This window comes from Salmo salar, chromosome ssa01, assembly GCF_905237065.1.
Source record: "Salmo salar chromosome ssa01, Ssal_v3.1, whole genome shotgun sequence".
NCBI classification, from domain to species: Eukaryota; Metazoa; Chordata; class Actinopteri; order Salmoniformes; family Salmonidae; genus Salmo; species Salmo salar.
Window position 1 is genome coordinate 158,933,225 of NC_059442.1, and position 18,038 is coordinate 158,951,262.

The following is an 18,038-nucleotide window of genomic DNA, read 5'->3' on the forward strand; positions in this document are numbered from 1 at the left end:
CTTTGGAATTTTCATAAAAGCTTTATTTCATAATGTATTTCATGTTTAAAAGAACACATTAAATTTGGACATCGAAAAATGCGTTAATTGTCTTTCATCTAGGCACCACTTGGATACCATCATCTACTGTACCTGCCCATTGTCCTCATCTGAAGCACTTCATTCCCAGGGTCATGTTAATGGATAACCAAGGTATCTGACCATCCTTACTTTAAAAAAAGTGAAAGACTGAACAGGCCTCCAGCAGAAAGTAAATAGCAGCTCTTTATTTCACAATATCATATACATTACCAAAATAATCAAACAGCACACATTTCCTTACATGTCAACAAACATCATTTCTTTCTTGCAATAGTGGAGAGTTAGTTGAATAGAGTTTATTTCATGACCGAGTGGCTCATCTGTCTACAGTAGGTATTTATCCTAACATGGTGTCTTGTTATGACGCACAACACCCTCGCTCAAACCAGTGATGTCACACCTGAAGGAAAAACAACCAAAGACAAGGTCAATTCATTTGTAAAATAACAATCTGCAAATCATATTCCAAAACAGTTAGTATTTATCATTTTCTGAGCCCTAAGTTGATTTAAAAATGAAATAAAGCACAAGCACATCCATGTCTTGTGTTGAAATACACATAGCCAAGTCTTAACTTCTAAATCTGACTAATACTGTATCTTATGGTTATACCACAGAATTATAGATCATTCTTTTGAGCAGAAATTGAGTAGACTTGCATGTTCTATTTATTCTAAGTCATTGGTTTAACCAAGTGTCCTGTGATACAATTGGGTGTTCATAATTCCTAGCTACCAATCATTAAGGAGAGCCTTACCGTGTGAGCCCTTGCACTGTTTGAGCGCCTCATTGAAGCCCTCACACAAGCTGAGGTCAGCCTGAGTGGTGGCGCAGTCCAGGAACTGTCGCACCTCAAACATGCATGGGCCCGGCTGGGATGAGGCAGGTCGAGGGGCCTCCTGTAATGGCACAGACATACCCTTAATAAGTCACCTGTCAAAGGTACTGTAGACATCTGCATTACCATTAACAAGCACTGATTTGACTACAGTGTGACAGACATTATCTAAATCTCCATGCCATCTCAGGTACATTACGCAAGATTTCCACCTGCCCTTTATATCTATGATATAGTAGTGAAGTGCAATTGCTTGAAGAATACAAATATTCAACACTGTTGAAGCTATAAAAGTGCTAGTTTACTGAAGAGTGACAGGTTCCAAGCTGTATTCTTTCATGTAAAATCATTTCTGCATAGTTCACCTTTAAACTGGTTCTGCAGAGATTTCATAGGACAGTATTGACAAGCTAGCTTAAAAATGTTGCTTGTGTATCTAGAGCCTTCCTTTGCTATGGCTAGGCCTACATGATAGTCAGCATCCAAAACTGCAAGGGCAGGTTGACATGATTTAATACTTAGCGCAGTCAAATTCATAAACTATAACATAGAATCAATACAACAACCACTTGTTGGAATCATGGCACTTTTCAAGACATCCCATGCTTCCTTTAAAACAATAGATCCTTCATTGTTTGCAACTATTAGGTATAGATATTGTAACACTGTCAGCGCCAGATGATGCTCTGTTTTCGTCTAGACTCAATGTCTGACATCAAGGAGTCTAATGTGACTCTTCTTGGGCGGCAGGCAGCGGGGAAGCTAAGAGCGTTAGGCCAGTAACCGAAAGGTTGCTGCTTCGAATCCCAGAACCGAATAGGTGAATCTGTCTGTGCCCTTGAGCAAGGCACTTAACCCCAATTGCTCCTGTAAGTCAGGCTGGATAAGAGCGTCTGCTAAATGACTGAAATGTAAATGTAGCTAGCATGAGCTCACTTAGCTGAAGAAAGGAGTTTGGGCTTTCTAGGGCAGGTCTAGTTCTATTTTCAGAAATTCTATCAAGGAATCAAACTGCAACATATCAAACTGCGACGTCACATTTTTAAATACCCAAGATCCCGCCATCTGTTTTTTGCACACTTAAGAGAGAGTTCTTTCGGTTCTTCAACCACACAATACTGAATGTCCAACAACATTGTTTGGTTACATTTTAAAATGCAATTTGAAAGCTGAAGGGTCAAATCACTTAGGGCAGTAGCTTATCTTCACCATGGCTGCCAAAGTCAGTAATGCCTCTTAGAGACATCCTCTGCTGTCCAACAGCCACACCAAATTTGGTACTGTCAGAACAGACAGAAACAGTACATCTTATTTTGGGCTGTTGTTCTTTCCAGACAACATACCTACATTCAATTTGTTTGACAAAAAGGTAAGAATTTGGGATGACCTCACCAGTGCAATGTCCCAACCAGAATAGACCAAAACTTCCTTCTAGTCCATTGCTTTGGTGAAAGCAATAGCCTACAGTGAAAACTAATCTAGTTCTATCCCCTGTCAATGTTTCTGAAGAATAGAAAGCCATTTAGGAGTATTGTAACACTGCCTATTTCCGTTCACAGTTTCTTAACAGCCCCCTGACCTGCTCACCTGGTATGTGCTGGCGGTGGGACTGGCTGTGTCAGGGCTGCCACCACTGAAGGCGCCAGTGAGGGCACTGCCCATGACATGGCCCATGGCAGAGCCCACTGCCACCCCGGCCGCGGTGGTGGCCATCTGGGCCATCAGGCCGGGTCCTTGGGGTGCAGCAGGAACAGCCAGGGCTGACGGGGCTGGAGCGACTGGGGACGGGGAATTTTGGGACGGGGGATGATAGGTCGGAGCTGAGCTGGAAATATAAAAAAACACAATGAAGCCAACATGGCCTCTAAAACAGAACAGCTACATAACTAAAAGGGGGACGGGGGTCAGACTGATGCAACATCGTCACTCTGACATCACTTGCACTGATTACAATTGTTATTATGTTGCATCAGGCATCCCTGCACATCACCTGATACATTAGTAAGCAGCTGAGCTCTAATCATATAAACCCAAATAGATTACCATAATCTAGAATGAATACAGGCAAAACATCTTCTGAATGACAATAAGAAACAACATTTGTTGAAGTTGAATGGCATAACTTGGTATTTGGCTTGTGCAAACTTCACTAGGAAATGTTGACCTACCCAGTGCCCTTGGGGTCAATAACTGAAAAATGACAGGATCTCTGCTATTAGAAGTGTAAAAGTGATTTGGCAGTAGTTTAAGGCTGTATTTCTAAAACAGTTGTGTGTCATCCAATTACAATTGTTATATACTACAATAACCTGTAAAATGCTACGCAAACGTGGCTGTAACTTTGTAATTAAACCGTCATCTGAATCGGTTGCATAATCGTTGAAAACACATTACCTGGCTGGTGCCGAAGAACGACTGGCACTGCGACTTCCTCTTGCCATTTTTGATGCAGATGTTCTTTACCACTTCAAGCTGTTTCTGCCAAGGTAAACTTGTCGTCGTTTATATAAAGTGTCTTCTTCCAAGGGCTGTTGTAACGTGATTGGGTCTTGATGACAGCCTGCACACGTGCCAGTGACCTTGTGTGGATTGTCTGGAGCGCATGCGCATGTATACGAGTAGGTATAAGTAAAAATAACTTTAAAATGTGATTACCGATTTCCTGGAGTTCAGTACAACGATGCATTTTTTTTTTTTACAATCACGTTACAAACAAAATAGGTACTTTGTTAATTCTTAATTCTAAAACTCTGACAACAGTTGTAGAGAACAGGTAAACAGATTATGAAAACTTTCTAGACGTTTCTCTGACTGCATAATAAGATTAGGCAAGCATGACAAGCTTTCAGTGACGTTCCAGTGTCCCCAAATCTCTGTTGAACTAGCCAATCCCTTACAAAAAAATGCAGTTTTTAAACTGCAGTAAATGTGCAGTAACTGCAGTCGACTGTAGTATTTTGTACACAGTAATTGCAGAATAACTGCAGTTGAACTGCATTCTAATTGCAGTACACTGCAAAATTACTGCAGTAACAAAAACTGTGTTTTTGGACACAGTATACTGCACTCTGACTGGTCAACAAAGTATCTAGCTACACATACATTTTCATCAGAACCACATGCACACTAATAATTTGATATTAAACTGATTATGGCAGTAGGCAGATTATACAATAGTCATGTAACCACTTTACTCTGCTCATTTTAAATCAGTGTACGGGCAACATCAAAGTAAGCATACACCGATTAAACACGTGGTTTTCTGAGCAATCTTTCTAATTATTAGGACAAATAAACAACTTAATCAGCATTCCAGCAGTGTATTTGATCTGCACATATGCTAGCACCAGCCGAGCGAGCCTCCCTCTTTAATAAATCCTCTACAGGATCGGTGGGTCCCCCGCGGTACGGTTGAGCTAACGTAGGCTAATGCGATTAGCATGAGGTTGTAAGTAACAAGAAGATTTCCTAGGACATAGACATATCTGATATTGTCAGAAAGCTTAAATTATTTGTAATCTAATTGCACTGTCCAATTTACAGTAGCTATTACAGTGAAAGAATACCATGCTAATGTTCGAGGAGAGTGCACAGTTATGAATGAAAAAAGTTATTCATAAACCAATTAGGCAAATTTGGGCAGTCTTGACACAAAAATTATAACAGAAATACAATGATTCATTGGATCAGTCTAAAACGTTGCACATACACTGCTGCCATCTACATTGCGCCTGGGCTGGAATAATATATTATGGCCTTTCTCTTGCATTTCAAAGTTGATGGTACAAAAAAACGCATGTTTTTTCTTTGTATTATCTTTTACCAGATCTAATATGTTATATTCTCCTACATTCATGTCACATTTCCACAAACTTCAAAATGTTTCCTTTCAAATGGTATCAAGAATATGCATCTCCTTGCTTCAGGTCCTGAGCTACAGGCAGTTAAGATTTGGATATGCCCTTTTAGGCGAAAATGGAAAAAAGGGGCGGATCCTTATTAACGCGAGTTCGGAACATTGAGCTATAATAAGCTTCCTAACAAGTGGTTGTATGCGTTTTAGAAGTAGTTTTCGCATATAAACTTTAATGTCCGAAATCAGAATAAAATATGCTTCACAAAAATAACATGGTCGCTGTGGTAGAACGTCTATTTTGATTGGCCATTTTCTGCATTTATCAGCGTGGCATCAGGTTGCCTGATTTCAGATGTGTCCATGTAAACAGGATTATTAGGGAAATCGTTATTCTTGCAAAGCATGTAAACGTTTTAACCGAACTATTATATTAATCTGACTATCCACAATAATCGCATTATTGTGCGCATGTAACCGTACTCACTTTACTGTAGTCAAATAAGAAAATCTTCAATCGGTCATTCGCTGATGTATTGCCTTTGATGGCCACTTGATGACGCTGAAAGTCTAGCGGAAAATAAGTCAATCCTCAGCAATTTATCAAACTGTAATTAAACGAAAGAATATGCCATTTCAAGGTTCTGTAATATAATAACAACTCCCAAGTTGTTAATTATCATTTATTTGTAATATGTGTGTTCTGTAAAACCCATTTTGAAGCATATTAAATTGTATTTGTCACATGATTCGTAAACAAGTGTAGACTGACAATGAAATGCTTACTTACGGCCCTTCCCAACAATGCAGAGAAAAAATAGAAAAATAATAACACGAGGAATAAATAGACAAAGATTAACGATAACTTCGCTATGTAGACAGGGTACCAGTACCGATTAGATGTGCAAGGGTAAGAAGTAATTGAGGTAGATATGTGCATATAGGTAGGGGATAAGTGACAAGGCTGCAGGATATACTGTATAATACACAGTAGCAGCAGCATATGTGATGAGTCAAAAGAGTTTAATCCATCTCAGTTAAGCACTTGTTTTGTTTATAGAAACCCATAATGAATGCGATGTTTATAATGTGCTGTACTGCAATCTTGGCCAGACAGAAAAATAACTACAGTAAGCACATATTGTATTAGGAGAAGGTAGAAAGTATGGTTCAGTATAAACACAAAGAGTGATGAAAACAAAACGTTCCCTTAAGGCTTAATCTTAAGCATGGATGGCTTGTAAATATTTTTCCATACATTCTTGCAATTCAAGCCTCTGAGGTGGTTGTGAATGCCTGGAGAGAGTCGTCGCCATAGGAGACACATTAATTAAACATCAGTCGGGTATCGTAAGTAAATTGAACCTGTGGGCTGCAGGAAAAACGCACAAGCAGACAGAACCATTGTTTGATGTGTTTTTGGTACAGAGCAAACCAGCATGTTTGCCTCTCATCTATAATGATGGTGGGTAATTGGTGTCTCTGTGTATGTGTCTCTGTTTATTTTCTTTGTGCCGTGGTTGATGTATTTACAGGGGCCCAATTCCATTGGGATTGCACTTGTCTGTAACCTTTGACCTCTTTATCCTTTTGCCATATTCATTTGCCACTTGTGTCCTGTTTTGTGATTTTGATGAGGAGCACCACCACAGTTACACAATACCCCCATGGCTCTTAGAGATTTAATATTGATACTGATAGTAAGCCAGGCACTTTTCTTCAATTCCAAGTGCCTCTAACCCTAGGAAGCTCTTTGCTACCTTCTCCTCCCTCCTGAATCCTCCTCCCCCCTCCCTCTCTGCGGATGACTTCGTCAACCATTTTGAAAAGAAGGTTGACGACATCCGATCCTCGTTTGCTAAGTCAAACGACACCGCTGGTCCTGCTCACACTGCCCTACCCTGTGCTTTGACCTCTTTCTCCCCTCTCTCTCCAGATGAAATCTCGCGTCTTGTGACGGCCGGCCCCCCAACAACCTGCCCACTTGACCCTATCCCCTCCTCTCTTCTCCAGACCATTTCCGGAGACCTTCTCCCCTACCTCACCTCGCTCATCAACTCATCCTTGACCGCTGGCTACGTCCCTTCCGTCTTCAAGAGAGCGAGAGTTGCACCCCTTCTGAAAAAACCTACACTCGATCCCTCCGATGTCAACAACTACAGACCAGTATCCCTTCTTTCCTTTCTCTCCAAAACTCTTGAACGTGCCGTCCTTGGCCAGCTCTCTTGCTATCTCTCTCAGAATGACCTTCTTGATCCTAATCAGTCAGGTTTCAAGACTGGGCATTCAACTGAGACTGCTCTTCTCTGTGTCACGGAGGCTCTCCGCACTGCTAAAGCTAACTCTCTCTCCTCTGCTCTCATCCTTCTAGACCTATCTGCTGCCTTTGATACTGTGAACCATCAGATCCTCCTCTCCACCCTCTCCGAGCTGGGCATCTCCGGCGCGGCCCACGCTTGGATTGCGTCCTATCTGACAGGTCGCTCCTACCAGGTGGCGTGGCGAGAATCTGTCTCCGCACCACGTGCTCTCACCACTGGTGTCCCCCAGGGCTCTGTTCTAGGCCCTCTCCTATTCTCGCTATACACCAAGTCACTTGGCTCTGTCATATCCTCACATGGTCTCTCATATCATTGCTATGCAGATGACACACAATTAATCTTCTCCTTTCCCCCTTCTGACAACCAGGTGGTGAATTGCATCTCTGCATGTCTGGCAGACATATCAGTGTGGATGACGGATCACCACCTCAAGCTGAACCTCGGCAAGACGGAGCTGCTCTTCCTCCCGGGGAAGGACTGCCCGTTCCATGATCTCGCCATCACGGTTGACAACTCCCTTGTGTCCTCCTCCCAGAGTGCTAAGAGCCTCGGCGTGACCCTGGACAACACCCTGTCGTTCTCCACTAACATCAAGGCGGTGACCCGATCCTGTAGGTTCATGCTCTACAACATTCGCAGAGTACGACCCTGCCTCACACAGGAAGCGGCGCAGGTCCTAATCCAGGCACTTGTCATCTCCCGTCTGGATTACTGCAACTCGTTGTTGGCTGGGCTCCCTGCCTGTGCCATTAAACCCCTACAACTCATCCAGAACGCCGCAGCCCGTCTGGTGTTCAACCTTCCCAAGTTCTCTCACGTCACCCCGCTCCTCCGCTCTCTCCACTGGCTTCCAGTCGAAGCTCGCATCCGCTACAAGACCATGGTGCTTGCCTACGGAGCTGTGAGGGGAACGGCACCGCCGTACCTTCAGGCTCTGATCAGGCCCTACACCCAAACAAGGGCACTGCGTTCATCCACCTCTGGCCTGCTCGCCTCCCTACCTCTGAGGAAGCACAGTTCCTGCTCAGCCCAGTCAAAACTGTTCGCTGCTCTGGCACCCCAATGGTGGAACAAGCTCCCTCACGACGCCAGGACAGCGGAGTCAATCACCACCTTCCGGAGACACCTGAAACCCCACCTCTTTAAGGAATACCTGGGATAGGATAAAGTAATCATTCTACCCCCCCCTTAAAATATTTAGATGCACTATTGTCAAGTGGTTGTTCCACTGGATATTATAAGGTGAATGCACCAATTTGTAAGTCGCTCTGGATAAGAGCGTCTGCTAAATGACTTAAATGTAAATGTAAATGTAAAGTCAATACACAGCACAAGGTCTGGGAAAACAAGGGCTAAAGACATGGCCTGTCTATTTATGCATTCATTTAGAACTAGCAGCACATTTAATGTAAGCTCACGGGATCAGTCGGCTTTGCAAGGCTAATGGGATTGGTGATTCAGGGAATTTATTTGAGACTGTTACATCTCTTATCAGGTAGACGTGCTTACTCATCTCAATGACTTGCAGCTGGGCTACAGCATTAAAGCTACAGTCTGTGATTAGAAAAACAACAAACTGGAGTCCCCACCATGCACTTGTTTTGGTATGCATCCCAAATCCCAGACTGTACAGACATAGGATCTTCATTTGTGCCAGTTTGCTACAGCAAGAAAATAATGCCTCAGGATCAGAACATTTTAATTATTATGTGGATTATAATGCATGGACATATTTGTAGGGGTTGATACCTTTCTCGTAAGGGAAAATCAAGTCTGAAATTTCAAAGTGGAAATTAGAAACTTCAAAGGCCTTTTTAAACCTCAAATATACTACACGTTTTACATTTCCTGCATTACAAGAATGTTCTCCTGCAATAGGGTGATCAAATTAAGATCCTAAATCTGTACACAGCACAAGGTCTTTATTTAGAACTAGTGTCCAAAGTTACTCTGTGGTTATGTAGCCTATAACTGGACTAGTTCATTTCTTCTCAGTTTGTGGCATTGCTTGGGGTGTTTAATCGAGGAGGAAATTAGTAGGATTTACCCACTTTTAGTTTTCTGAGGTTTGGGATGGTATTGGTGATCCAGGGCATTTATGTGAGACTATTACATCTCTTATCAGGTTGACATGCTTAGTCATCTCAATGACTTGCAGCTGGGCTACAGCATTAAAACTACAGTCTGCGATTAGAAAAACAACAAACTGGAGTCCCCACATCGCACTTGTTTTGGTATACATCGCAAATCCCAGACTGTAGCTTAACCAAACGCCAAGATCACAAGTGTGTTGAACCAAAACCCAGTGATGCTATATGGAGTGTGACCAAAAACATCCCCTTGAGTGTGATATCAAATGCTGATGTTGATAAGTTTGCTTAAACCAGCAACTATATCACAGGTGCTGAGTTTCACAAGTGATATGTTATCATTAGAGAATAATCCCATTCCCTTCACATGACCACAGTGCCTCCCCACAGAGAATGACTCACAAAGGCTTACAGGCTAATAAACTAGTCAAAAGGCCCATAAGCCATCTCTTTCAGTTAGACCAGCCGGTGGTGACCAACTCCTGGCCATGAGACCACCTGGTACAAAAGAGAGAGAGTAATTCTGGTTATAAATAACCGAGGGACTTTTGATGTGTTGACTCTCCATATGAGTAAACCTCAAAGATTCCCCCATGTAGGGCAAATGGGGAAATACCAAAACATTGAGAGATGAAGACAACAGTTAGCCTACTGTAGCACGTGATTGATGAGCTTCAGTGGACCATAAAAGACTTCACTAAGCATATTGTATTCCTCACTCCCTCCTCGGTGGACAGGAACTGCATTGTATTCACTGAAGCACTAAACAACAGAAGGTGCTTAAGGCCATACTGTGACATCACTCCTGGAAAAGTATGTGTACTGTACTGTATGTGTCAGTGGGGCTGCATGCCTGGGCAACATCTTTTCATGATCACAGTGCAATAAAATAATCATGCCAAATTCACAATCCTATTTTTTGCCATGGACCGCTACCTCTCCAGCTGAGCGAGCCAGCTGCACCCCCAATCTATACCCCGGCCCCACATCCCCTCCCCTCGTCTCAGCCCCCAGGTCCTTTCTTGTGGTCAGCGGCACACAGGCTGACTGGGGAAGGGGAGTGGGGCCAGGGGGGTGATTAGATCCTCAGGGGCGAACTTTCATGTTGGAGCCCATTCCCTGTTTTACTGAGCCTCTGGGGGCTGGTTGGAGCGGCGTCTGTGGCGGGACCACTCTCTTATGGTCTGGCTGGAATTTGAGAGAGCATGGAGACCCCATGTCATTAAAAAGGGCTGACATTAGCACAAAGAAAAAACCCACTGGCTCTGTGCAAGGCAGCGAGAACCAACTCACTCTCAAAGCAACACCTCAATGAAAGGTGTCCTGATTTGGCTTGATGGTAGTGGAAAACCTCTCCCTACTCATCTCAAAGCGACATTGGAGGCTGCTGAGGGGAGGATGGCTCATAATAATGTCTGGAACGGAGTGAATGGAAACCATGTTTTTTTAAATGTATTTGATACCATTCCACTGATTCCGCTCCAGCCATTACCATGAGCTCATCCTCCCCAATTAAGGTGCCACCAACCTCCTGTGCAAAGCACAACACTTATGGGTGGATACCTGGTGGACACACACACACACACACTTACTGCAAAACAGAAACACCAACAAAAGAATGGGAAGAATACATGGGTCCTTTGTTGACGTTTTAAAAGCAGCATCACATTAACACAATAACCTCGAGGTTCTTGCTCCCGGTTGGACGTGGAAGTTACAACCTTGTTATTTCTTCACAGGCTCCTGACAGATTAAAAAGCTTTATGTGAAATGACGGCTTCAGGTATCTGTTTTGGTAGCATTTTGCCCAATGTCCTCCAGCACAGTTTTCATTGTAAACCTCCACCTTTTCTCTTGACCTGTTTACCTCCATTTATAATGACTTCAGAACAGGAACAATTTATAGGTCTGAAGTTATTTCTTTGCAAAGTCTTATGTTTGTGTTTTCTGCTCATTTCTTTGGCAGACAGTTACAGGCTCAATGTTCAGATAAAATAACAGAATTCCACCAACCTAGCTAATCCCCATGTCAAGCAACCGGCTCCGAGGCCCGTATGACCCATGAATCCCCTATTGCTGCACCAAAGTTGAGATGACACATAGGCCTCCCTTGGATAAAGGTTGAATAAAGGGTGATAAATAGTTTAAAGGTGCTACGCTGAATTAAGACAGTATACGGGAAAAGGACCTGAGGGGGTTGAATAAGGGAAATTCATGTCTTTGAAGACTGTCTGAAACATAATTACTTTATCATACCCTTGCCTCCATTATCTCAGCTTTTTATGACTTAATTTGAGAATATTGACCCCAATGAAATACATAAACTGTCAAATGAATCAAATGCATATGGAAAGCTGTGGCATTAGACCTGAGACCCATTCCTATTACAAACAGAGATTTGCAGGTTAGTTGTAAAGTGTCTGAAATACCATATTTGACTCATAGCCACTAAAGCCATTTCATGAAAGGTCTCATTTGATGACAGTTAACACTGAATAGATAAACTTTTGCCTACAAGGCTACCTGAGGGTAACGTCTAAGATCACAGGTGCAATTTACAAGAGTACCACATGAATCCATAGTATTCAATAGGTCTCTTGAAAGATGTATTTTATTCCAGAGACTAATAAATGTTGAATAAACAGGGCAACATAATAACAAATATAAAACAAAGTTGTTTCTGAGACAGGGTATGGGAATTATACCACACTTGTTTCACTTCAACTGTGTAAAACAAAATGGATTCCACAGCACCATGGGACCGATTTATAAGCTTTTATGTGTCTGTAGGATATGACATTTGTGAATCACTTGAACTGCTATTACCTGTGTTGGCACTTTTTCTGAACATTCCCTCTGGGTTAGCCCAACAGAAAGATGTCCTAAAAGAGACCAGATGGAAAAGACCCTCAAATCCTCAGCTTTGGGTATTAGATCAATCATTTTAAAAGCAAAAGTCTCATGTCTTATTGGATTTGATGCAATTGGTCCCACTATCGTTCTAACAGTTGTTTCCCCTCCTCTCTTCCTCTCTCTGTCTCTCTGTAATTGTGTAGGTAGAATTACAACAATGTTTACCTGCACAAAGGGAATTCACACAGGTGTCCTGTGTGAATTTAAGTATGCTCCCTCTAATTCTTTCGCTCTCCCTCAGGACTACCTGGCCTAATGCCTCAGGACTACCTGGCATAATGACTCCTGGCTATCCCCAGTCCACCTGGTCGTGTTGCTGCTCTAGGGAACCCTGACCGCTTAGCCGGACGTGCTACCTTGTCCCGGGCCTGCTGTTTTCTACCTTCTCCTCCTCTCTACCGCAACTGCTGTCTCGACCTCTGAATGCTCGGCTATGAAAAGCCAACTGACATTTACTCCTGAGGTGCTGACCTGTTGCACCCTCTACAACCACTGTGATTATTATTTGACCCTGCTGGTCGTCTATGAAAGTTTGAACATCTTGACTAACAATCTGGCCTTAAATGGCCATGTACTCTTATAATCTCCACCCAGCACAGCCAGAAGAGGACTGGCCACCCCTCAAAGCCTGGTTCCTCTCTAGGTTTCTTCCTACGTTCCTGCCTTTCTAGGGAGTTTTTCCTAGCCCCTGTGCTTCTACATCTGCATTGCTTGCTGTTTTGGGTTTTAGGCTGGGTTTCTGTATAGCACTTTGTGGCATCTGCTGATGTAAAAAGAGCTTCATAAATACATTTGATTGATTAATTGAATTACTTGCATGATCTGAATGAAAATAACTCTCAGATAACTGAAAACTGAAAAGTCGGTTGGTTTGCATTTCAGAAAACCACTCATCAAGTATACTCTCATCCAAAGGATTATTACTGTAATAATAACCACATATTTAAATTATAACAATATGTGCTCTGTTTGAAACAATTTTTCAACCAACACCATCGCCCGTATTCATGAAACTGGGCTGAAGAAACCCTTTAGAAGGCAACCTTTGGTTTTATGACCTTGTAACTTAACCCAGGCATTAGGAAACTTGAGCCACAGCCTGGTCTGTGGGGGACCATTATCTCAGTAAACTGTGCCTTTGGAACTGGATGGCTGCTATTAATAGTTTTTCACTGTTTGTCACTATTGAGTCATTCAGGGGAAATCCGTCCCTACAGGCTCGTTACCTACCTACCTATGTGATCTGGTGTGTGTGTGTGTGTGTGTGTGTGTGTGTGTGTGTGTCTGTGTGTGGTGCAACAAGATAGCTACAGCAGGAGGAAGACAATAGGAACATCTGTATCAGCGATAATACAGGTATATTTTGCAATATCACGGCAAATGAGATTCAACGATATGACATGACATGAATAGGAAACCTTTACATCTTTTGGGAACCTTTTTGTGCTGTCTTTGTTTTGCCAATCCTCTTTGGGAAACACAAACACAGTTAATTGGCAGTAAAATGACATCCAGGTGTGAAGGAAAGCAAGCAGAGGGATGTCCAATCCACTGTTGATGATCAATGAACACTGAAGTGGACAAAGGGCTGGCTTGGAGAGGTGTGATTAACATGTGGTCAGCTTTAAGATCCTCTGATGAACAACACCGAGCCCGCTGGAGGAAGTTTATGGATGTCTGACGACTATAGAAAGGCCATTGAGGTCGGTCCACTAGCCACCTTGACCTGGTTGCCCCCCCATTCTAACTCGTTAGCCTGTTCTTCACTGTTGAACTATCTCTGGACGAGGTATTGCTTTGTGAGGTCTTGATTGGGCTTAATCGGTGCTTGAACATTGCTCTAATGACCGGCTAGCTATTATTCGAGTCAAGTGCAGCCAAAGCCAGGTGCGGGTGAATCACACAATTTATTTCAAAATGAGTAGATGGCAGTTGAGCAGCATGGCGGAGCACGGAATCTAATGTATATAACAATATGATTGTGTATCATGGTGATTTTTGATGGAACTACAATGACCTCACTATTTATCTATGGCTCTGCTTGAACTTTGTGACTGCATCAGTCAAAAGAGGATGGCTTTCCTCTGCTCTCTTTAAGGCTTCTTTCAAGAGGATGAACTGAGCCTTTTTTCGTAGTTAAAGTTTCTATGGGACAAAACAAAACAAACTCCCAACTAAAGGTTTTATGGTGGATTGATGGATTTTACACAGTTCTGACAGAAGAAGAGGAACCTTGAACCAAACTTACCACAATCTACTGTGAGGTTACCTATCCAAACATCCAAAGTTTGGGGGTCCAGTATTTACCAGCCCCCTCCACCCCTGCTGGACACGCACCTGGTTCCCCAAGAAAATATAAAACACTTTTGTTTTTTCTCCTTTTAAACTGGTTATCGAGTCAACCGGTAATTTGAGATGACTCAACTTTAGTGTTGTTCTCTGGAAAAAAAAGGAAAGGGGAGTTTTTATGTCTTTTTAGGGAAACCTGCCAGCGATTAAGCCGGACAGCATGCCTCTTTGCTCTACCGTCCATTTGGGCCCATAATTGACCATAAGTGGGTCCTTATGGGTGAGGGGTGTTGCGTGGCAGCTTGCCTGTCCATCTGGCTTTGTTGTGGCTAGCAGGCCCAATAGATTCCCAGGTCCAGCAGCCCGATCCAGGGGATTGGGGTCAGGGGAGAGAGTTGTGTGTGGGGGGGTTAAGAATGACAAACTGGCTTGGCTGATCAACCCAAAGCTGCACCTGACAATAAAGGGCAGGAAAACCATTAATTAACCACAGGCCAGGGTGACTCAGGGGTGCGATTTCAACTGGGTCTCAGTTACTAGGTCATCCATCTCCAGAGGGGTGAGAGGGAATTTTAAGAGGACAGAATCGTCTGAGTTGCCACTGGACCATCAGTTGCATTTACTCTGCAACCAAGAGGTGGTGCTGGCTTGCAATGATAACATATCAGTAGTGAGGTGATGGTGTAGGAAAAGGCTTCTGGGGAGACACAGACAAGGAGGAGCACAGTGACCTATTCTTCTGAACAAGGTTCACTATACCGCCCTTCTAGCCTTTAGCCCCCTTGCTGCCACACCACTCTAAAGTGTGGATCCACTTCAAGGTTTTAACAAATCAAATCAAAGTTTATTGGTCGAGTACACAGATTTGCAGATGTTATCGCAGGTGCAGCGAAATGCTTTTGTTTGTAGCTCCAACAGTGCAGTAATTAATACCTAGCAATCAAAAATAAATACAAATAAAAACACAATACACACATAATAAATAAAAGAAAGAAAGAAATATCAGAACGAGCAATGTCAGAGTGCGGAATATAATGTATAAGTATATGATGGTGTATAGACATTATGGACAGTATATGAATAGAAAAGGTGTGTACAGCAGTAGTTATATAGAATGAGCCTTGACTAGAATACAGTGTATACATGTAAACATGATTAAAGTGACCAGTGTTCAATGACTATGTACATAGGGCAGCAGTTTCTAAAGTGCAAGGTAGCGTACCGGGTGGTAGCCGGGTAGAGTACCGGGTGGTAGCCGGGTAGTAACAGTGACTAAGGTTCAGGGCAGGGTACTGGAGGCCGGATAGTGGTGACTGTTTAAAAAAAAGTTGCGTGATGCACCGGTGTGTCAATCTAAGTTACATAATAAAAAAATCCCCATCAACATCCGTCAGTTTAAGCTAGAGATATCTGAGATATTGTCTCAATCCACCGCATCCGCCTATGTTGCACTTCCTCATCTGTGGTGAAAGGTGGCAGAGCTATAGTGGTGTTAGTCAGACCATGAGACATCCTGAAAATCGGTATTTTCACGAAAACGTCTGTAGTGCCCGAACAAACTAATATGACCCCACTGTGGAAAGGGGAGATTCTCACAAACACAATGGTGTTCTCCGTTTTGATCTACGACCCCCACAAGTGTCCCCACCCCCCAGCTTTGATGCACCTGTACTGTCTCCACCTTCTAGATGGCAGCAGGGTGAACAGGCTGTGGCTCGAGTGGCTGAGGTCCTTGATGACAGGGGCGAAAATCTGATATCAACTTTGGGGGGGACAATTACATGACATTTTCTCAAGAGCAATTCCTGAGGGGGACACCAAAAGTAGTGCTGTAACACATAGCCTACATTGTAATATGGTAAATGTATATTGAGGAACCAAAGAAATAAGGTGTTTGCCGTACTCCTAACTACCGGTACCCAAAACTACACAACTATTCACAACAGCAATACCATTGCCTTTAACAAATCTTAGTTCAGTCACCAGTTTAAGTTGAGAGTGGGGGTATCCATGGCATTTTCCAATTATGTTCCTATTTTACAAGTAAAAAAAATGGAGAACCTTTCATAATGTTGCCAAACAAAGACTCAACAAACTTACCTGAGACTCCCTGTCTCTGACAGTACCTGCATATCTGTCCCCAACTCTGCTGTCTGTGTGCCATCTGTTGCCTGCTCTGCCTAATGACATCATTGTGAAACATTTCCATTAGAATTTCATTTCTTTCTTATGAACATTTTATCAACTAGTCTTTGAGATATTAGGCTACTAGGGTTCTTACTTTGCGTTTTGGTGTACTGAAAAATACTCTGATGTCCGTCTTTTATTTTTCTGCCATTTATCTACCTGGCTGGCTGGCTACACACACACACAGTGTGTTGGTTATTTACAGTAGGAGATGGGCTTCTATCATCTTATCTTTTATCATTCTATTTGGGCTTCGATCTAAAAGGTAGCTAGCAAATGTTAAACGGATTAAAATGACAAGAGTTGACAGCTGTATGAGTTCACCATTTACACAACATATGCTGCAACCTTTTGTAATTTTAATAGTTTGTTTCATATTGGCTGGCTTCCAACAATAGCTGAATTTGCAAAGCTTGCGAACACCAATTCAGTTTCAGTGGTGTTTGCTATAATCTTTGCTACCTGGGTTAAATCAGTTTATCGCTAACCTTATCACAGGGACTTTGAAGCACTAACTTACGTCATCTGCATGCTGATCTCGGAATAAATTGACCATAGCAAAGATTCCATCTTTGACGAGGCCACATAAATGGAATAGGTACTAGCTAGCTTAATAGTTAATATTTGCGCGCTAGCTGTGCATATTCAGCTAGTGTGTGTGCGCGATTGACTGGATTAACCTCACGTCAGTTACGTTCATTGAGTGCCTTTCAGACAGTGGCTACGACCCCTCTGTTACCTTGCCAGTGGATCAAACCATTGTGAGGAAAAGGGTGGGGGGGTCGCAATCTTTTGAAACTTAAAAACGCGCTGTTAAGTGTCTATAATCAGCACAATTGCTTTCATTGCGTATTATTAATATTATTTAAATTACATAGTTATGTTTCAGTGATATATTGGGGGGGACAAATCATATTTTTCCCAGGATGGGGGGGTCGTGTCCCCCCCGCGATTTCCGCCCCTGCTTGATGATCTTCTTGGCCTTCCTGTGACACCGGGTGCTGTAGATTCCTGTGGGCTCCTGAGTGGCGCAGCCTGTCTAAGGCACTGCATCTCAGTGCAAGAGGCGTCACTACAGTACCTGGTTCGAATCCAGGCTGCATCACATCCAGCTGTGACTGGGAGTACTTTTGAGTGGTGCGCAATTGGCCCAGCGTTGTCTGGGTTTGGCTTGGGTAGGCCGTCATTGTAAATAAGAATTTGTTCTTAACTGACTTGCCTAGTTAAATGAAGGTTAAATAAATAAAATACATTGAAAAAATCCTGGAGGGCAGGAACTGTGCTGGGCTGACCGAGCCACCCTCTGGAGAGCTGTGTGGACGGTGCAATTGCCGTACCAGGCGGTGATACAGCCCGACAGGATGCTCTCAATGGTGCATCTAAAGATGTTTGTGAGCCTCTCAGAGGCCAAGCCAAATTTCTTCAGCCTCCTTAGGGACATGACGGATTGCAGCTAATAACCGAAC

The 18,038-nt window shown here is 43.0% G+C and overlaps 1 protein-coding gene across 1 annotated transcript; it reads right to left on the bottom strand.

Annotated features, from left to right (window-relative positions):
- Positions 1–246: 246 nt before the first annotated feature.
- Positions 247–3,512, bottom strand: LOC106570486 (coiled-coil-helix-coiled-coil-helix domain-containing protein 10, mitochondrial). Its single transcript, XM_014142892.2, has 4 exons — positions 3,314–3,512; positions 2,507–2,744; positions 839–980; positions 247–481 (listed from the first exon to the last, which is right to left on the bottom strand). The coding sequence occupies exons 1-4, from the start codon at positions 3,358–3,360 to the stop codon at positions 462–464; spliced, it is 447 nt and encodes a 148-aa protein (XP_013998367.1). The 5' UTR covers positions 3,361–3,512; the 3' UTR covers positions 247–461.
- Between the last annotated feature and the right edge of the window lie 14,526 nt (positions 3,513–18,038).